This window comes from Crocodylus porosus, unplaced genomic scaffold (genome assembly GCF_001723895.1).
Source record: "Crocodylus porosus isolate Cpor-Errol unplaced genomic scaffold, CroPor_comp1, whole genome shotgun sequence".
Taxonomy (NCBI): domain Eukaryota; kingdom Metazoa; phylum Chordata; order Crocodylia; family Crocodylidae; genus Crocodylus; species Crocodylus porosus.
Window position 1 is genome coordinate 32,257,122 of NW_017728910.1, and position 22,694 is coordinate 32,279,815.

Genomic DNA, 22,694 nt, shown 5'->3' on the forward strand with positions numbered 1-22,694 from the left:
CAGAGCTCCTGCTCCTGCAGCAGCCAGAAGGGAACTGTGTCTCAGGCTCTGGCCTAAGCTGGTTATAAAGGCCAGGCCCTGCCCTCTTCCGGCCATGTGACCACCTGGTTGTCCTGGCAACCAGGCACCTGAGCTGCCCGGGTGATTGGCAGCTCTGCCAATCACCCTCACAATCACGGGGCACCTATGTGACCCCGTGACAGTGGTAAATGATCAGAGTAGTGATTTCCATTATGCCTGTGACAGGATTACCTGTCCATGATAAATGTTGCTGTGGAAGCTGCTAGCTTGCCAGCTTGCAGTGAGCAACACAGATGCTTTAGGGAAATTTCTACAAATGGTAAAAGTTTTACCTGCTACAGCAGTACATGGTAACCAGAAATAAGTGATCAAAATGCTTCTTAAAAGCCACCCTGGAAGAAATTAATGTCCCCAAATGGGCTAAAAACCCATAAATAAGAACAAATGTCCGTCTGACAAAAAAAAGCGAACTGAAACTGACCATAGTCAGATAATAGCTTTGAAAATGGCTACTAATCTATAGTAGTTGCCTCCTTTCCTCAAATTAAAAATTTAGGATTGTGCTGGGAATGGCTCCTGATGTGACCTTGGAGTTCAGTTGGATTATGGCTACAGTGTTTAGACTGTCAAGGAGAATGCACTTTTGGATATGTGGAGGAAAAGGGAGGTGAATGAACTGCCAACCAGCTGAGTGTTATCAGTAGCCTGACTTAAACTTCTTGCGTACATATGAACAGCAAGCTCTAGATGTCCAAGAGAGAGAAATGTAGCTTTTTAAAAGCTCTTCTGCAGTCTTAAGTCTATAAACACTTCCAAATGTCAAGAGCCAAGTGGTGGGGGAAAAGGTTTTGTATAATCAAGGAAATTTAATTGAATACTTTCTATATTCTTTTAATGTATTTTATCTGCAATCTGCTGTGTGTTTTGTTTGTTTGTTTTACCAGTGGCTTAAACATTTGTAATTCACCTAAATAGTGTTTGATTCCCTAAATCCCCACTTAGATACATAGAGAACAGGTTCTTCAGAGGAAAACTGCCAAAATCAATCTCTACAGCCAATGCAATTGGCTGCTTTTGCTGGACATAATATATTCCTGAACTAGAATTTCTCCTCATTGCCCATTATGGATAGAAAATCTAGCATCTACATCTCATCTGCTTTTGTTGGCTTGAGGTCCTAACTCAGTTCAGCTCCACCGGCATTAGTAGCTTAAGATGTTTTTTTTTTGTGAGAAGCAGGGAGGTTGCCAGATTTTAATGGCTTACAGTGTTATGTTATATTGTTTGTTAAGAGTAGGTGTTTGTATCTGGTGAAACATATGCACTTTCAAACCCAGCTTTGGGTGCCGATGACTACATTGCAGGAAACTAGCACGAATTATGATTTTGTTGCTGTATTTGCTTCAACACCTTTAAGGTGGTTTCTATTATTTTATTGCAGCATCAAGGAGAAATTACATAGTTAAAAATTATATAAAAAAACTGTTTGAGTTTAGATGTTTCTCTGTAAACCCCACATTTTAATAACATATCAGTGTATGCTACCTATATTTGCAAAAAAACATTTTGAGAAAGAGAACTTTCCAGCTTCCTTCTTAAATACAACCTGGAACTCTGGAGAAGTAGATTTTTATTTTTACCATCTCATCATATTTTTCTTTGGGAATGATAAAATCTCCATGTGCTTCTTAAATTACGTATCAACAGAAGGCCCCTTCTGATTTAATGCAGTGTTCTTGTTTTTCTGGTTCTTTCCTGTAATGTCAGGTGTGATTCCATGCTCTCCTTAATATACTTTTTTGCCAAATATGTTAGTCATGAAATACAACAACAAAAAGGGCTGCTGATTAACAGAGTAATTTAACCTAGCAAATAGAAACAAATATTCCATTCCTGAGATCATAAGCTTTTCTTGCCATACTTGTCACATAGATCTGTAGCTAAAAATAAGGATATAAATGAAACTGAGAAACAAGCACCTGTTCATTAATACCATTTTTTAGTTATAGCCTAGTATGATACAAGAAGAGAATCTCTTGAATCTGTATAGAAATGAAACCCTATCAGTATTGTTTGACATCGTTGCTTATCATCTGTTCTACTTTATTAGAAATCCTCTGCTCTTTGTAGCGTATTCTGGTTCACGTACTGCAGTAGTTTTTCTGCATCATGTTTTTTTTAAAACAGCCAAACTGCAGCAAGTGTCACTCATTTTGGCTTGTTTAAAAATTGGGGCTTCTTTATGCTGTACTGTTGCTTGCAATTGATTAACAGCTCTTTATTTGATACTGTCACACTAGCTTTAGGCAAGATGGGCCTAATCAAGAATAAAAGGTTGAATGCAAGATTTAATCTCATCTACAGTGTTCTCCTCAGAACACTTTCATGACATCCTGACAAATTTATGCTGTAATCCTCAAATGGCTTAGATTACTTAAAAAAAAAAAAAAAAAAAAAAAAACACCAAACAAACAAACACCAACATTTTACCCATCTCAGGTCAGAAAATTCTTATGGTAGAAATACGGTCTGTCATGAATAAATTTGGAGATAAGTAGGGACATGAGAAATAAACCATTTAGTTTTTAGTTTAAAAGATTTATTACTGTTTTATTTTTTCCTTCTGTAACACTCAAAGTCTTCGTTCAGTGCTGTGGATTCTGTAGTACTAATTGTTATACAACACCATAGAAAAAAATACATTCTTGACCTGCAGAACATTCAGTCTAAGAAGATCAGAACAGATGAAAGGAAAGCAAGAACGAGAAACAAGCAAGGTGATCAGGGCCATATTTGATACGCATTGTAAATTCCCTTTTCTCTCTTGAGAGAGATACCATCCAAATGTATACAATATTTATGCACCATCTACACATTGTATGTATCCTTCTTTAAGAATAATACATACTTCTTTAATAATATATCCATTGGCAGATGGCCATTATTTTGTAAGTGCTTCAAAAAAAAAACTTCATTGAGAACATTGGAAGACAGGAAATATGGAATAGTTTAGTATCATCAATACATACCAATTCACATGTTGAAAGCACTGGATATACACCAGCTAACCCTTACAACTCCCTTGTGAAGTGTTGTACTTAGTCAAGTATTATTAACTCAGTCTTCAAGATGGGGAAATTGAGGTGGAAGGGTTAAATGTCATAGTTGCAGCCATTCTGACTGTGGGTGAGACATTTCATCCCACCTTTATCGACTTTTCTTCTTTGTAATCACCCTTAACTTTATGCTGCGGGTGGGTTAAAACATAGCTGCTTCATTAGATCACTTTGTTTGCCAACCTAAGAAAAAGGTTTCCAATTTCTCTTTTTCCCTGGCTTACATTTAACTTTAATCCAGCCCTCCATTAGAAACTAAAAGTTTCTATTTTGCTTCAGTACTAGTTTAAGAATTAGCAGAGCTTAAATACTTACAAATCTTGTTTGAAATATAAATAATAAGTTACATTTACAGTCTCTTGCATATGGTTTTGGGCTAGTGCAGCTCACTCCTTGGCATCAGAAAGAGAAAGCTGACTACGAGAAATAGGTCTCATGCAGACCATTCTTAGAGCCGTCTTGCAAGGAAAAGGAACCAAAGTTAGACAGTAAGGTGTTATCTAGTAAGATTTGGATTTCAATGAAATAAATAGCTTGGGGGTAAACATTCAGGATATACTCACCATTGAGTAAAAAGGACAAAGGAAAAAGGATAAATGATAAAGGGAAAAAAGGATAAAACAAGGAAAAAGGATACAGGATAAAAAAAGATAAAACATAAAGGTGAAAACCTGTCCTCATTGAAATCATTGGATGTATTGCCACCGATTCAGTAGAACTAGTATGTCACTCCCTATAGGGCTAGGGACAGACATTACAAATAACCAGTTTAAGTGATCAGAAACTGGTTTAAACTTGTAACAGAGCAGACATTCAGTGCACATAAACCAGTTTGAAAATGACCAAAAATCGGTTTAAGATAAACTTTGGTGAATGTATCAGATTTAACTGATTTGGCTCAAACCAGTTTATGCATCGTCTGTCCCAGATCTCTTGCTGGTTTAAGATAAACCAGAGACCCCCCAGCATCCTGGCATGCTCTCTGGGATGAGCTGTCTGCTCCAGCACAGCCAGGCTAGTCCCACCCCTCTGCTCCCCAGTCGGAGTAGGGACATGCACAGGTGGGGGTCTGGCCAGAGAGAGGTTTAATTCCTCCCCCCCCCCCGTCCCACCAGCAGGGACCTGAGCCAGGTCTGCCAGTTGCTCCCCACTCCTGCTGCAGCACCAGGCATGACGGCCCTGAAGGCAGAGGAGGCAGGGAGGGGGTGTTATTTTCCCTTCTATCCCTAACGGCAGCCAGGGTAGAGGGGAGACTGGCTCACTGCAGTGGAATAGGTCCCTGCTGTTCCCTCTGCAGAAAGACAGAGGGAAGAGGGATAACTCCATCCATCCCTGCCCTCCCCAAGGGGCCCTACAGGCTGGCTGTGGAGGGACCTTGGTTGGAGCAGCAGCCCATCATAATGTCCAGCAGCGTGAGCCCCTTCCCGGGCTCCCCCATCCTACTGAGCAGTGGCGGCGAGAGAGAAAAACACCTGCTCAGCACGGGGGAAAAGCCTTTCCCCTTCCCACTGCCAGTGCTTCCAGGTGCAGCCAACTGGAGCTGGCACCAGGCTGCCCTGCGTCTGCTCTGCTGCTACTGCTGCTCCATGGGGCAGCCCAGAGGCAGCGATGATGCAGTGGAGACACAGGGCAGCCCAATGCTGGCTCTGGGCTGCTGCACCTGGAAGCACTCTCATTCTCTGTGGTCTTTTCCAGACCGACTACAGTACCTGGGCTTGATGCCACCGCTAGCTCCAGCCTCTTTCCTCTAAGTCCATTTCACTCCAGCACTCCCAGTTTCTTAAATTTCCCTTGGACCTGGGGATAATCTCCTGGCTTAGGCTGCCATCTTCAGCCTTGTAGCCCTCCAGTTTCTCCTTCCGTTAGTCCTTCTGCCAGACCTGGAAGGAAGGCACCCTAGTGTGGTACTTTTTCCGCCTCACTCAGTCTCTCCTGTTGCACTTTCTTAGAGCTTTTTAACTCCCATGGGTGAGCTAATTATCCTTATCAGCCGTCCCAACTCTCTGGTGTCAGCTAGCACCTGTTTCTTCATTCCAGCTGCACTGTTGCCCCAGAGATGTATAGTGTGCATGCAACACCTTTCACACACACCCCCACCAAGAGGGGACCCCTCTTCTATATCTTTATCCCCCTCAGGCACTAGGTAGGACCCTCCTAGTCTGTCCACAGTCTAGCTGCCATAAAGGCTTATTTCTGTCCTGGATTCCATTCTCCCCTGCCATACCAATGCCTCACAGATGTTTATTCTTAGACACACAGATGCCTTGTAGATGTTTACACTTAATGATTTCACCCTTCTTGGGCTTTGGCCTTGGCTTCTCCCATCTTAGGCCACAGGTATCACTTCCTTCAGCTTTAGATGTCCATCCCCCACTCCATCTTTCTCTGACTCTGGCCTTAGCTTTGACAGCTTCAGGCCTCAGGTTCTGGCCTTAGTTGTCCTGGTTTGGGCCATTGCTATTGCTTTCCTCAGCTCTAGCCATCCCTTCTTACTCAGTCTTTCCCTGATTCTGAGTCTCCTGGCCCTGGTTTTGACCTTTTGGGGCTTTGGCCCAAATTTTGATGGCTTCAGTGTCACAGCTCTCCTGTGCATCCCTTGCCCAGGGCAAAGCTGTTCTCTGATTAATGTGCCCTCAAGCACTGGGCTCCCTTTGGCACCCACCATCACATGGTGTTCTCCCCCACCACCTCTGCAGGTACCCATTGTAGCCTCCAAACCTCCCCATTAAATAACCACAAGATATATTTTTAAAACACTGTCATGGGGCGGGGCACAGGAGCGGCCGTGATCTCCCCTGGCGCCTCTACCGTGCCAAGTTGCCTGTTTAGCACCCTCAATCTCACCCGCCACAACTTTGCTGTTCCTATAGGAGTAATGGGAGGCTGCCTTACTTGGCCCCTTGGACCCGGTGCTCTTATACTGGCCCCTATCCTGTAAAGGGTGACCTGGTGCACCCCAGCCTTATGGGCTATGCGTGCCTCCAACCTCCCCTTTAGCATGCTCCAAGCCTTGCAGGTGTGCCGGACGTTCTCGTGTCAACACTTGTCTTAATGACCCCTCTTGGGTCATCTCGCTCTTATGCACGCGCCCCCTCCGGGGCCTCCCAATATGCACGCGCCCTCTCCGGGGCCTCCCACCACGCACTCACCCTTCTCCAGGCTCTTACTCGCGCTTCCCACACTCCCCTGCCCTCACCTCAGGCCTGTGCTCGCGCTCCCGCCCGCACTGGGGCCTGTGCTCGTGCTTCCCGCACTTGGGGCTCAGGTGGCCTGTAGCCGTGCCTGGCCCCCTGACCCTACTTCTAGGTCCTATGCTTGGGCTCTGCTCCCGAATACTGCCCCACTGGCCTGGGATCAGGACACCCACTATCTCTGCCCGATGTCGCCCTGCTGGGCTGCAGTCAGGACACCTCACTAACTCCGCCTGATATCACCCCACTGGGCTGGGGTCGGGACACCCCACAACACATGCCACCCTACAGTGCACCACCTGCTGTGCCCTCATTGGTGCCAAATTGCCATGCCCTCCAAAGGCACCAGGAACCCCCCACGCAGCTGGGGCGCTCCCCTGAGGCCTCCTCCTTCCCCTACAGCCTCACCCGGTCCTCCGGTTTTACACAAACAACCCAACAGAAACTCAAAGTCTTAAGCCAACCGGCTGTAACTCAAAATAAGCCTCCTGGCTATAACATACGTTCAGCGCCACCCTGGCCATTCTCCATCTCCCTGTCAGGGTTCTCTCCACCCCGTATCATAATGCCGACGCTCGGGTGGTCAGGCTGCTCAGCTCAGCTCGGCTCTGCAGCAGAGCTTCCTGCTGCTCAGGCTGCCAGATGGAACTGACTCCTGGCCTCAGCCTGACTGCTTATAAAGGGCCAGGCCCTGCTCCCTTCTGATCATGTGACCCAATTGGTCGCCTTAGCAACCACCGGCTGTGCTGCTGTGTTGACTGACAGCTAAGTCCGCATCACTATTGCCAGTAGCAGGCACCCTAGTGTCCGCTACACATCTCCCCTTCCCAGGTCTAAGCCTCCTTAGGAAAGGGGCGCAGAAGTGCCCTGCGACAAACACCAAAAAAAAAAAAAAAACCAAGCCCATGGGTTATCAATAATATGGCATAAATAAAATATAAGTCTTCCACTCCATGCCCCCCAGGTCAGCTGGTCCACCGTCTGGTGTACCAGTTGCCCTTCCACAGTCATCCTACCCAGAACCTTTTCTCTGTGCAACCTGTGGGCACCACTGACTGCCCTTGCTCTGGCCCTGGGCCTATATGAATCCAAGCCCTGCTCCTTCTAGTCACGTGACTCCCCAGCCACCCCACGGTTTTCTCCTGGACCCAGCTCTTATTCCAAAGTATCTCAGGTCCCAAGGCAGTTGTGGCCCCCCTGTTTGGCTGTCTCTGCCAGGGACCATCTTTCTACCCAACATCACTCTAATGGACCTGCCTCACTATAGTTGCCCATTTAGTGTGGCTGTTGCCTGCACAGATTCCCTTGGGTGATCAAAATTTACAGTCCCCCTGCCTCAGCTCTTCCTTTTTCTGTTCTTCCAAATGTCAGCATGTCTCACCATCCCAACAATCTGGAGTGCCTGTTTCAGCTTTTGCCAGTTGAACCCAAAGCAAAGATTCCTCACGAACACCATAGTACTGAGTCGACCAGGCCTTGTATTAGCTGGCCTGGGTTCCTGTGGCTCTTTTCTTCCCTAGCATATTCTTGGTTTTCCCAGATGTTCTGCATCCCTTCTCACCTCACCAGTGGATGGAAACCCTGGGGGAGGAATCCACATAGTTGTCCAGGGGCCTGTCTTTGCCCCCTGGCCATGAGACCACCTTTCTTCCCTCTAGGTGAGGGTCAAGTGTCCATTTGTTCCTGGGATGAGTCCCTGTCATTGGATGCCATCTGGGACTTTGGTCTCCCACTGTCAGGTGCAAGCTGAGGTTCTGATGGCAGGCATGTAGAAGGACCAGTTGAATCATCTGAGGTCCTCCTCTCAGTCTGCTTCAGGTCTTGGGCCTCTCTCTTTCTCCATTGGCTAAGCTCTGCCTCAAACTCCTATGGTTCATGGCTTGCCTCTTCCTTAATCATGCAGTTCTCCTGTTAGCCTGATGTTCTCTTCTTGGAGCTGAGTGAGCTGGCCTTGGAATACACTGTCATTCTTCCACCTCTAGTCCTGATCATACAGATAATATATTGACATCAGATCCTCCACAAGAGCCTGCACACTAGCTGGTTCTTCTTGTAGCAAAGACATGAGCTGCTCACTTTGGATGTACTTTGCTTGCCAGTCCTGCAGTCTTTGCTGTAGTTTTTATTGGTGCTTATTTTGCATGTCCACCTGTTTCTTTAAGACTGTTATGATAGTCTTCTGATTTTCAAATTGTTAGTGCCTTCAGTTCTTCTGGCAAAGTCCTTTTCCCCAGTTTTAGAAGTAGCAGAGGTCGCTTTCTCTTATAGTGCTCATATCCTTTCCTCCTGCTTTTGGCCCCATTTCAACTCTGCCTCAATTAGCTGCTTTATATCTTTGTTTCTTTCTGCGTCAGCTGCCAACAGGCATCTAAGTTCCTAGATTTTGCCTTCTTTGCTTCCCATCTCTATCTGTTGCTTCAAGGAAGCCCCTTCAGCCTCAGCTTGCTCATGGCTTTGGCATTCAACCTCCAGTTCCCAATGTAGATGGTTTGAACATTCACCCACCTCATCTACAAGGAGCTATGCCTTTAAAAGTTCACTCCAGATTCCCTGTGTGATCAGCCTCTACCACTGCTTTACTCCTGGCTCTAGGGTATTCTGACCCCTGGGTGGATAGGTGCTTGACCAGCCTCTGCTGCACTTGCTTCCGTGATTTGCCTCTGAAGTTTTCTGTCCTCTATATTTAGATACTGGAACATCAATATGGCCCTTTCCAACAAGTTATGGCTGGCAGTAGTTGCATCAGCCTGTTGAAGTTGCAGATTTTTACCTCCCATTTCTGGGCTTTCTCACTAACAGCAACTTGCTACTGGGTCAAGAACTGTATTAGCTATGTTTCCTCCATAGTTTTCACTTCTTCCTCCGTCACTTTAACAGCTGAACACTGCTTTTCCTTTTGGTGCCTCTGTGGCTAAGTTGACTTTCACATGCTGCTGGAGTCTGCTTTAAATTATGTGTATTCTCTACCATGTGTAGCAGGTTGGGAAATCAGATTTAGCTCTGTTTACTGTCCTTATTTCCCTGGGGCAAATTCCCTTCCAGCTGGAATCACATAAACAAACAGTAAAGACACAAATCAGAAGGGTTATCTGACCCTCTGCAGTCTTTTCCAAACCAGCTAGAGTGTCTGGGCTTGGTGCTGCCGCCATGAACTGCAGCCTCTTTGCTCTCAGTCAGTTTTGCTCCAGCACTCCCAGTTTCTTAGTTTCCCTTGGACCCGGGAAGTATCTCATGGCTTGGGCTGCCACCTCCAGCCTCACAACCCTCTGGATTCTCCTTCCGTTAGTCCTTCTGCCAGTCCTAGAAAGGAGACACCCTGGCATGGTGTTCCCTTCTCTCCCTCACTCAGTGTCTCCTGTTGTGCTGGCTGGGAGCTTTTTAATTCCCATGGGCCAACTAATTATCCTTGTCAACTGTCCCAAGCTGGCTCACATCTGCTTCCTCATGCCAGCAGCTGCACTGGCACCCTAGAGATGTGTAGCCTACATGTAGTTCCCTACATGTGCTATGGTGGCTAAAAAGCCCATGTGGTTTGGGATTATATAGTGCAGAAAGTGTTATTGCCCAATGAAGCTATAATTACTTTATTTTTGTCAGTGAATAAACTCACTCAGGATAGAATGTTCACTTTGCAGCATCTTAGTGCAGAGTGACTTTTTTATCAGGAAATGGTAAAACAGTTAAACACAAAGAAGTTGCCTAAATAATGCCTTTGATTTATACTATGTGGCAATGTTGTAAATCCTAAAGGGAGAGATGAACCATTTAGTGGTTTAAGTAATGGAATATTTAGAAAGGATATCAGAAAAAAAAAAAAAAACATTCCTGGCAATGAAATACAGTGATGAAATGGACCTTTACAAGATGTCAGTAAGCCTGGGAATCTGAATCTTACATTGTTTAGCAGCCAACATCTATTTTCTAGAGCGGTGATCCTCAACAATGTGGTAGCAGAATCCTGAGATGCTATCAGATCCTTTGGAGGGTTTCACAAGGTCTGAGGAAATAAGATCAGGCTCAGGCTTGTCCCTGTTTAGCCAATGCCCCACCTCCACTGCCCATCCCCTCTGCAAGGAGGTAAACAATGCAATACTGTATAAAAATTAGTTTTTTTAATTGGTGCCACTCACTTCACAAAAGTTATGAAGAGATGCCTTGAGTCCAATGGGGAGTGCCTTGAATGAAAAAAAATTGAGAAACACTGTACTAGAGCCTTGAAATGAGCAGTCACAACGAAGATACAGTGATCACAACAGCTCCATTTGTTACGTATAAGAAGATATATTGGCAAAGAAAATGTTTAACAAAGCAGCAAATTTATAAAACCTATTTGATTGTGAACACTCCAGGCCCACAAAAGTACTTGGCAAGGAATTCTTGCCTGAAATAATTGCAAGCATACATTTCTTGGGCAATGTCATTAGGACCTAATATTATTGATCTCAAAGGTTTGTTTTCATTTCAGTGATAAAGATAAGCCAAGCATGGGAGTGTGTTTTGTTTCTCTGAGTTTGTGATAGGCTTTCTGTGTCTATCCTTTTACCATAAAGAAAAACAGAACTGCTTCTCTTTCTGGGTACTACTGAAGTTTGCCCGATCTCTCTAAAATAGCAAAGATGGGTTTTCCCCTCCCCCATGTTAATGCTCATTTAATTTATGACAAAACCTTAATAATCTTTGTACATTATTTTAAACCAAGTTGCTCTTTTTTGTGTCATAAGGCCTGCATGATTCATACAAAATCTGAATGGTTATAAATGAAGTTTGGCTGCTGCAATCTCCTCCTATATCAGTTTTTTTTTTCATACAGTTCTCATGGCTTTTAACATCAGGTATTCTTTGTGCTGGGCGGCATTATATATATTGCATTATCTTTCCTTGATGATCTCAAGCTAGTTGCCAGATTGATCTGGTTGAATTCACCACTGAAAACTTAGTGACATAAAAGATCAATTCCTTATTCATAATTAACTAAGCAACAGCTTTGAGAAGCTACAGTCTATTTTTACTGACTTGAGATAAATAATGGATAAAAATGGGGTACTTCTGTTGTCTAAAAGAGACAGAAAGTGTTAACTATAATATTTCTGGTTAATTGAATGCCTCCTTCAACACATAACCAACTAAACTAAAATCATTTTTAGATATACAAAAAATCATTACCAAATGTGTTTGTTGACTTACATTATGACAGCTGATAAGATCTCCATTCATAAATGTCCCTTTTCTCTCACTTCAAGAATGATAGTTTCACAGTTTTATTATAATCCCTGTTGTTATTGTGAATACTATCTGAGCAGTTAGATGGACCAAAGGTGGGAATCATTCACAAAATAAAAGAAAGCAAGAGAAGTAGTCCCTCTGTCTGCTTTCTGGTATCAAATAGCCAGAGGTTAAGAGCTAACTGGAAATGTCAAAAGCCAAATACTGACTGGAAGCTGGCCTTTTTATTAAACATAATGTTTTAGGGCCAGAGTCTGCTAAACTTACTCAATTTACTTACCTTTTGACAAATCATGCCTCTGAATTTAACTATTTTTGAAGTAAAGTGAATAGCCCGGGTATCAATATTAGATTTTGGCTCTGGGATTGTAATTTTTGCTTAACTGCCTCACTAGAATGCTGTGAGCCTCAATTACTATATGCACAGCACTCCCAAAACATATATCACTATCTGTTTCCTGTATAACCTCTTGCTGCTAATGGACATCATGATGGGCATGTTATGCATACTTAAATAAACAGAAAAGACTTTAGGATTCCAAAACGTGCTGAATTTGTCACAGAGAATCTGGTACTTTTTCAGACTTTCTTATTTTTGTGTTCCCTTCCCTTTCTATACATCCTTGGCTATCCAAATGCTTAGATCTGAAAGAGAGTGGTCTATTTCCAGGTATTTGCTTAATATTTGGAGATATATAAATGAATGCAGTACTTCTAAAAATAGAGAATCTCTTCCATCTGATCTCTGGATGTCAGATAACAGTTTGTAGAGATCATACATTTACAATTCATAAGCATAAAATATTCAACCTGATTTAAAAAAACCTGAATTTTTAATGTTTAAAATACTAATCATTTCCCAGCAATGCAAACTTCTTTCTAGAATCCAATGCCAAGCTCACTTGGTTTTCTTTGACAGAAAACATAAAAGACCTCCAGTGTTGAAAGCAACAGAACCACAAAAATCCAAAATGTTGTTTAGTTAGTATTTCAAAGCTTGGGGCTACTGTGCATCTGTTAATTTTAATATTACAACAAGCAGAAATGCATTCACACTTGGCTGCATTATTAGCATTCTGGGCATCAAGTCAGTATTAGCAAAAAGCAAAGCTGATACCCTCACAAATGTTTAAGTATATGGCCTTCCCATTGGTAGCATAATTTCCCATACAATACCATTCTTGATGGCTACAGTCAGACAGTGGATATAAAAAATGACCTCTGGCAACTGCAGAAGTTTCTTTCTGTGGGAAAACATTCATTTTGTTTTTCCCTGAGGTTTCATATTGTGCGGCTGTTGACATGCTTTCAGTTCTGTTTATGAAAGGTTACACCAGAGAAGAGAGCTACTGTGTGGTTTATGACAAGATCACTACTGAAGATTTGGTACATACTGCTGTGATTTGTATCGCCCATTTGTGCCTTTGCCATAAAACTGCACTTTTTATCAGGAATATTTCTGAATATATAACAACTCTGAAGACATATGGCCAATAAATAATTCAAAGTTATCTATCTTCCCTGCAGATTCCTTATACACCTATCATGTTTTAATGTTTGGTTGGCTTGGAAACAATATTCTTTATGACACTTCTAGTATAAAAATGTTTACTGGCTGGCAGCAAACTACTTCAAGGTATTGCCTTGAAAATAAGCCCTCTCCCCCAATTTCCATTCCTTTAGTTTTGTATTTCAACAAAATATGAAAGTATCCTCTCATATTGTGAGTCCCTACAATGTTGTTTATTCCCTACAAAATGGTTATTTTAACTCTTGATTCCAGTACTGTTGCAGTGTCATTGAATTCATTATCTCCTCACCCCCTTGTCTTCTTTTCAGTTCTATATCAATTTACAGTCCCAAGGAGAATCCTAATGCATTTGATGCTGCTGCTTTCTTCCAATCCGTGGGGAATTTCCTAGGGATCTTTGCTGGATCGTTTGCCATGGGGTCCTCCTACGCTGTTGTCACAGCTCTGATATCCTTTATTGTTTGTTTTGTGAAAAGAAAAGAAACTTGCCTGGAAAAATGCTTCCAAGGCTGCCTACATGATTTTAAGATTGACCATATTTGCTTTAAGCTTGACTATGTGTTTGAAGAGCTTCTGTAAAAAGAGAGCCAGATTCTCAGACAGTATAAATTGGCACAGCTCCACTGATTTCAGTGCAGCAAAGCTGATTTTCACTAGCTGAAATTCTGGCCTCAAATACTGTGCTGGCCCCTATAGCCTTATTCACCTAATTTCATTCAAAACTGCTCAGGTGAATAAGGACTATTACTATGAGCTGGTGGTGCAGGACAGGGCCTCTAATCCTTTATTTGGATACTCTCCAGAGTTTCATCTCAGATCAACAATCCCACGCCCCCACCCCCAAAATTGTCATGCTCATGAGCCCTTCAGTCAAAGATTCAGCTGAAACTGGCAGTGCCATCTCTGGATCAGACTTAGCTTGGAGGGTGATGTATGGTGAATCCTTGCTCTGAAGACTGAGCTCACATCTTTCACAGAGCTCTCAGTCTCTGGAAAACTCATATAATAAAGTTTTTAATTGCAGGGTCTGATCCTGTAAGTAACAGGTAGCCCAGCACAGGTTATAAAACTCCTGTTAGTATTGTAGCAATCCTGAGAAAATCAAAGTAAAAAAATAAAGCAGCATGAAATTCGACTTTTCTTTGCTGGCCTACCTGTTACTTACAGGATCAGGCCCTGCAAATAAAAACTTGCTTTACATTGTTTTCATTTTCCAAATAGTTTCTGTCTTTTAACTGATTCATGCTACTACATAGTCTTATTGCATTGCTGCATAATAATGATAAACATTTTGTGAATAGGTTAGAATTAGCAAAAGGAGTCAGGATTCCTTGGTTGCATCTCCAACCCTGATCCCAAGTAAGCCTGTCATCTTAGATAAGACACATAATTCTCTATTCCTCAGTTCACTCTCCCTTAGACTGGATATAATCCTTAATAATCGGCTGAAAAGTGCTTTAAGACCCCTACACGAAATATATTTCTTTTATTTGCAATTTATTATCTGTATTTAGAAACAAAACTCAAACAAATCTTTAAAGCAGCTTGCCTAAACTGGGGGTGATGGGGACAGGAAGACTCTCAGTTTGTGTAAAATACTATCAAGTTGCTACAGCAGTTCTTTGCAGCCACTTTGCACAGTTGTATAAACGACTAAACAAAGTGCAAGTCTATGCAGAATTGGACCATTTGTGTTAATCGACCTCTCCATCATGATGCCTTTGAAAGGCCATTTCTAAGTACTAAGCAGGATTTTATTTAAAGGCTACAGCACTAGAGATGACCTTCTGATTTGACAGAGATAATAAAAACCTTGGGCCTTTAAATTTTTGAACTTATAATTTGCCATTTCACCTTTTCATAGCCATGTTTTCTTTGATGCCACATGGCATATGCACATTTCAAAGGCAACCATAAATGGAAGTGGATATCAGAACTAGTCTAGAGCTGGAATATTAATGTGAAATGTGATCACTTAGACATTGATCCAGCACAGTGCTGAAGAATATGTGTAATCTTAAGACCACTGAAGTCACAAATGCTTAAGAGTTATGCTGGAACATAACCTCTGTATGATATAGCTTGACAGTTTTATAGTTTCCACTGGGTACATATTGCATTGGTGATTACCTGAGTAGGAATTCTTTTTTTAGCCTTAATTTTTTCCTTTTGGAGGGTGGGGGGCATTTTTAACCTGACATGTGACTGCCTTTTATATTTCCTTAGTAAATTTGTAGCACTTGACAAAATTTACCAAGTTGTGCGAATTCCCCATGTTGGAAACAGGCCTGTTTTTCCTCTTGTCTTGGAGCGCCTTCCTGTCAGCAGAAGCTGCTGGTCTTACAGGTATGTTGTATTTTATAATTAAGCAAGAACCATGGGGCTCTGTGAAGTATATCTCTAATGTGGGAAAGCAACACATTTAATTTGAGCAATACATTTTCATGAAGTTCCCCAAATCCATTTGCCTCTACTTCAGTGTTTGAAATGTGGATGGTGCAAATATTCATCTCTAAGCACAAATTCACAGAGACAATGAATGATTTTTCTATACAAGTTCTGTATTCGTTTGGTGTGTTCACCTGTTCACCCAGATCCCCTTTGAGGCAGGGCAGATACATTAGTTCCCAGTGACAGCCAAAAACCTGATCTTTCCTCCGTCAACATGGAGATAGCAACTGGGGAGTCGCAATCAAATCTATACCCAGGAATTGCTTTTTTCACTGCATGGACAGCTTCATGTACATTGTAGTCCCTTGTGTGTACTGCCTGGATGCTAACTGATTTCAGTGTATGATTTGGAAGAGTAAGTTTCATAATTGCCTGATTCTATTGATGTTCTTGAAGTTGTCACTTTTGATGATTTACTGCCATAATTCATGCCAAGGGAAGTTAGAAGAGGAAGGCTTGCATGCCTGAGTGTTAATAGAGTCAATTTAGTTTTGTTGAAAAAAATCATTCAAGAACCGTTAACTTTGACTTGAACATTATCCTTGTAATGCTTTGATGGCCAGTGAGACCCTGAGTGAAATTCTGGTCATTCTAAAGTCAATAGCTGACCTCCCACTGATTTCAATGGAGCTAAAACTTTTCTCATTGTGAAATAAGTCGCATGTTCGGATGACTTATGAATGGGTTTGTGTGTTGGCATAAAATTCAGTGTTCTCATTACTCTTCCATACTTGCCTGAGTTTATGCACCATTCTGTGTCCCCATTTATGCCAGCAACTGAAAGTCTAACAAGAAAGCCACAAGTTAAACAGAAGAGACAATCTGTATTACTGCCTGAATACCATAAAATATCAACGTGAATAAGCAGAGAGAGGTAGTCTAAAGTCATGCAGAAGGGAAGGTAGATTTTCCCCTTATAAGGAGAAAATCTACGCTGCTTTCAAACTGAATACAGTTTTTTTTATGTTAATGGTATTTACGTAAAAGGCTCAAAGTAGTAATCTGATTGCCTAAATAAAGATGTTAATAAACCAAGATGTCTTCAAAAAAATTATCTTTCAAGTTGAAATGGTTCTGCCCAAAATAATGACTTTCAAAAATAGGATTTTTAAGACTGGCTCCCCAGCTAAAGAGAAGGGTGTCATGTTTCAGCCTGGAATAAATGCAGTGTAGCTACATTATTAAATGTCCAAAAGGTGGGTTTGTAATGGAAACCCTGCTACCACTTCCAGTAATTTCAGAGCTTCAGGCATTGCAATACTGAAGGCAAGTTCCATTTTCAGAATGCAGGAGTAGACTGCAAGTCCAAGTAGAAAATAATTGGTATATGTCATTTTTGCTCAGTGCAGATATGGTAGCACATTCTGTAGTGTTTCCCATTAGTCACTCAGGGAAGTGGCAACTTTCTTGCAGATATAAAATATAAGAAATATATTTTCAATTACTGAGTGGTATAGATTGTGTTTATTGTTGGTGTAGCCATAGCAAATTATTTTAATGGCCAGAAACTAAGGGGAAAGCAAAGTCAAGATTAAATTAAAAGAAGCTGAAAAACACAAGTAAATTAAGCTATTGCATATAAATAAAGGACTTGACATAGACATTGAAAAGAAAATTGCTTGTCCCACACAAGTATTACAAGCAAAACAAACCCAAACCAACCCTTTTAGTTCTGTCACCTACAGTCTTTTTTCATATTCATGTTTTTCTAGTCTCAGATTGCAATTCTTTATTATATTGTTGTGATGAGGAAAAAATGACCCTTGCAAGTTTCATTCATCAGCAGGATTCAGTTTTGTCACTGTGAAAAGCTTTTGTCAGAAGCTGTTAAGAAAGAGCTCGTGAAGTCTTTCAGAAGTTCAGAGATGAGTTTTCTAAATGCAGTGGCTCTAATAACAGTGAATTGACATTCTAGTTTAAAGTGGATATTTTTAGCTGCTAGTTTTTAAGCAGTTTCATTGTAACTTTAATCTTCTCTTAACCTTCCCCGAAATTGCTCTTATCCTCTGCTTTCACTAACCATTTTAGTTTTCTTTTTAGTTTTAATTCAAAAATGGGATTTATCTAACAGTTATTGTCTCCTCAGTTAACTTAGCAGTTTGCCAGTGGCATGCTGCAGTGTTTAGTGGAAGATGTAGATTTAGAGGGCAGATGTGATTTCCTGCTCCCAAGCTAATGGAATCCATGTAAAATGAGGTTAATCTGTGCAGTCACCTATTGGCCAGAGCCATCGCCTAGATGGGGAGACTGGAAAAAACTAATCAGGATGCACTGAGAACACTTCTAAGTACCAATCCATAAAACAGGGGTGCCAACTTGTCCTGGGCCCCAGACCCCAAGCTGGATCTAGACTGCAGGGGCTCCTCCCAGGCCTTATGTGTGGGGTTATGGGGCCAGCAGCAGCATGAGTCTGGGAGCAAGGGGCTGCACAGAGCCACATTTGGGCAGCATGGAACCACGGGCACACGTCGGCAAGGAGCCCGGAGCCTATGGTAGTGCAGAGCTCTGACTGGTTGCAGTGCCAGAGGCATACAGCTACATGGAGTCATGTTTGGGCAGCAGCATGGAGCTGGAGATGGGCATGAAGCAGCATGGACATGGACATGACTATGGGTGGCAGCCCCCAGGCTCTGTGCCTCCAACTGAACACAGCTCTGTGCAGCCACATGCCTCCAGCTTCCACTGTCACTTGCCCCTGGCACTGCTGACTGGCCAGAGGTCCACACTGCAGCTCAAACATGGCTTCTTGCAGTCACACACCCTCCACCCCGTGTTGCTTCCCAGCCATGCAGAGCTCTGGCCAGGCTGCAGTGCTTGGGGTATGCAGCAATGTGGAGCCAAGGGTGTGCACTTCTGATAGCGCACTGAACTACTGGTGGACTGGATACAGTGGTTTGCAGGCCATATGTTCAACATTCCTGCCGCAGAGTATCATCTCTCAGGGTTCTTTCCAATCCGCTTGCTTTGTTTCCGTTCACTCACTAGAAGGATACATTCTGACATTATCAAGAATGTTTGCCTCCTAAAGAAATGAGTAGGAATGAAAGAAATCAGATTTACTATATGGAATCATTTAACCCATTATTTTACTCGGTCCATGGTAATCCTGATTTTCATCAGCTACTATGGGTGTTTTTCCTAACTGCACTTCAAAGGACTTACTCTAGGAATTAGTATTCCCTGTAGCTTTTTATGTCACACAACCACAAAATAACATAGTTTTATTCTCTATAATATCTGTCTGTCTTACTCTATCCCAAAGCCTTTTATGGAATCAAATTTAGTTAAATGCAGGTACAGAGGTAGGTCTGACTGTATAAATAAAAGGCAGTGATATGTTTTTTGTGTATATTATGACTGTTCAAAACCTGTCGTTGGGATAACTACAGAACATTATCACAAAATAAGATACATTATTATTAATTATCAATATTTATTGTTGCTAATAATGTATTTAAGAAAGAAAAGAAGATGCAGCTCCTGCCTGAAGGACTTTCATTATATGAAAAAGCTCATAATAAAAAAAGCTAACTATTTATTTGAGCCAGGGCTCAAATATTATTTGACTTTGACACACTATAATATCACTTAATTTGTGCACCTTATAATTTGGACAAAAATGGCAGTCACTTCCTACTAGCAAGCAAAGATTTAATAGCAGAGTGCTGTAGTGAGGTCAATGTTAATAATACAGCATTAATTTTACAAAATGTACTACAGAGCATTTTATGAAAGATCATAAATAATTAAAATGAGACACTTATCACAATAAATGAGGAAAGTACATCTTGTAATGTGGTGTTCTGACTTTTATTAATTGCTTTTTCACTTGCTTGCTAATTAACACAATTCACTAGTGTGCAATTGGTGTCTCAATCACTAATCCAAATAAGAACAAGTCTAGAGTAAATACTGGAGTGCACTATTCATCCAAGCATACATTTAGTTCTATGTATATAGTTCTGTATGAATTAAAAATACATTAAAATAACCACAGATGCACATATTCGCACATGCAAATGCCTTCACCTGTATATATTTAAGCAAAAGTTCATTTGCAGCATATTTTGAAGTGGGTCCTTCCTATAGCAGGAAGTTAGTGGAAAGAATTTCTAGAATAGAAGTGGGCAATTATTTGGGGCCATGGGCCACATAGGCAGCTTTGAGGGGCTGTCAAGGGCCAGTCAGCACCCCCACCCCTGCAACGGCTCGCCAAACCCAGAGCCCACAGGCCCTGTGGTGTCTCTCCACCACCAGTGCCCACTTGCAGCTGAGCACAGAGCCCCAGCCATCCCTCCGTACCCACTCTGGACTTGCCCCAGCCAGAGAGGACCAGCTCCTGACCAGTGCAGGACTCACGTGCACAGCCCTAGCCCCGGTCCACTCTGCATCTGCTCTGAACCAGCCACAATGAGCAGCAGCACCAGCGCAGAAGCTGCTGCTGGGCATGGGGGAAAAGCAGCAATCTCCCAGAGGTGGCACTGGTAGCCCAGAGGTGACACTGGTAGCCCAGAGGTGACACTGGTAGCAGTGGTGACAGCAGCAGAGAGGAGTCACAGGGCAGCTGAGGCATGGGCTCTGGGAAGCCACACCGAAAAGGGCCCAACAGTGGTGAGGGGAAGGTGGCAACTTTTCCCCCGCACCCAGCAGCAGCTTCTGCCCAGCCACTGCCACTGCTCGATGTGGGCAGGTGAGTCCAGAGTGGGCATGGGGCAGGCCAGGGCTGGGGCTGAGCGCACGGGTCCAGGTTGGTCTGGAGCTGGTCCGCTCTGGCCAGGGTGGGTCCAGAACAGGCACAGCCTGGGCCAGGGCTGAACGGGGCTGTGCACATGGGTCCCTGCCAGTCTCCATGGGACCAGGGCTGGTGGCGGCAGCAGCCTGAAAGAGCTGCCACCACCTGGTCTGCCTAGAAATGGAGTCCATATTCCCAACATGTTTTCCTGTGTTCTCCTGCTGAGTAATAAAGTCTAGCTGGTGAGGAAGCTGTTTTCTCTGAAAGGTGAAAATTGTAATAAATCCATACTCCTGGTGGCATGAAACTCCAATGTTCTGAAGTCTTCTGCAAGGGGAGTTTCTTGCCAACTTTATCTTATAACAAAGCAATCCCTAATGATTTCAACTATAACTTCCTTTCTTATCCACTGACAGGAGGGAAGCTCCCTGAGGGGGTCATTTCACTGCCCTTACCTGTTTGCTGCAATTCACCTTTGATCCATCATCTACCACACAACCTTTGAAAGATCCCCACCAGTTTTCCTCCTTACTGTCATCTCAAAAAATGATATATTGCATTATCTCCTCCTGTATTTTTGAGCACTGTGAGCAGTTCAGGACTTAGAGCCTCAGAGGCCTGAGTTCATTGAACTTATTTTGTAAAGAAAATCTCTCTGTTAAAATTTTGTTTTTTTTATTATTACCATTTTCTTTCTTCTGTGTTTCAGAAGTAGCATAGTGTAATTACAAGCAGGGTAAGCAGTGTAGTGAAATTACAAGCACTGCCCCATGATGCCGTAGTAGCCCACTCTCAGCAATGAGAAAAAGGTGTAAGTTAGCTTCCCTAAAACATTGACATGCCTCAGCATCCTCCCTCCACAGTCAAATGAATCCTAGCATTTCTACTGGGTCTGCTTCACCAACAGACAAGTACATTCTCATTTGGTACAGATGACTGTGCTACAAGCACTGAATGCGTCTGGGCTTCAGTGTTGAGTTCAGATGTCATCACAAACTCTGGCCCCTGGATAAGGTCCTTAATCAGTGGTTTTCAAGCTTTTTAGACTCAAGGCACCCTGCAAAAAATACCAGTTCTTAGCTTTCACTCATTTTTTACTACAGAAATATAACAGAGCAAGTCTTCTGTTGCAAAGAACTCAGAAAGACCACAACAGCTTAGAATGTTTTTAACACTATGAATTCCTAGTTGAAATCTTGGGGTTTATATTGTGCATCTTGTTTTCACACCTAAATACTACTATTGTGCTACTATTGTGTGGCACCCCACAAAACCCTTGAAAGGCTCTTAAGCCACCCCAAGGTGCTGTGGCACCCTGGTTGAAAATCACTAGCCTAAATGTTTCCTCAGCCTGCCCTGGTTCCTATCAGTTTGATATAAAATTGACCCAAGAGACCCCTGAACTGAAAATCTCACAGACACGCTTTCCACTCTGCAGTGGTGAGGTCTACTGAAAGTAGCACCGAATATTGCCTTCAGTATCCTTAAAGTGCTAGCTATATTGCGTCTCCAGCAAAGATGAACTGCATGAGGATATTTTCATTATTGATGTTTACAGTAAGGCTTATCACTTTGTGCTGAAGGATGCACCTTATCACTTCAGTAAGGCTTAGCATTGACACAGCAGGAAAAGACTCACTTTGATTCCCCAGAAGTCAAACTCTGTTGATTCCCAAGAAGTCTACCTTGATTCCTGAAGAAAATTTTCCTTGATTTAAAGGATTTTACAATTGATCCACATATACTGAGCTTTTAAATATTATCCACCTGTAAAACAATGGTGTTTTCCCCCTTTTGGTGCCTTTGATTCAAGGTATTTTCCTTCTTTTCTTGGTTTAACATGACAGTTTGTAGTCTGCTGCAGAACATTACAGAGGCCTCCCTGGAGCTCTGAAGTGTCCAGGAGGAGGGATAAATAAAACTACTGTAGAAAAGAAGCCCATGTAAGTGTAAAGCTTGTCACATGGAGTTATACTCTGTAATCAATCCTTCACTTACTTATTTGTTTTCAGAATTGAGAGTATTTTTTCCAGATTCTTTATTGGAATTAATGCAAAAGGACCCACTAGTTAGGAGCTTGTGAAGTTAGGCTTACACTAAGAGCTCCCTTCTCACCTTCCCTCCCCAACAAGAAAGCTGTGGTTTGTTACAAGTTATCCCTTTAAAGCCTGATCCTTAAGGCTAGGGACAAAAGTTGCACATAAGCTGGTTTAAATTATCAGAAACTGGGATAAGCCTGTAAGAGAACAGAAGTTCAGTCACTTAAACCACTTACAAAATGGCTGAATCTGGTGTAAGATAAACTTGGTTGTATGTAGTATCAGACTTAACTGATTTAGGTCAAACCAGTTTATGGAACTTCTGTCCCTGACCCCTTCCCAGTTCAAGTTAACTCACAGTCCCCCAGCATCCCAGGATGCTTTGCAGTC

At 42.5% G+C, this 22,694-nt stretch overlaps 1 protein-coding gene across 1 annotated transcript in view; it reads left to right on the forward strand.

The window, feature by feature from the left end:
* SLC9A9 (solute carrier family 9 member A9) overlaps positions 1-22,694 on the forward strand; it is a 416,256-nt gene that overhangs the window by 153,982 nt on the left and 239,580 nt on the right. Inside the window, exons 7-8 of the mRNA XM_019532963.1 lie at positions 13,391-13,529; positions 15,323-15,428. Of these exons, the coding sequence (XP_019388508.1) occupies positions 13,391-13,529; positions 15,323-15,428 (245 nt within the window). The remainder of the gene's footprint in view (positions 1-13,390; positions 13,530-15,322; positions 15,429-22,694) is intronic.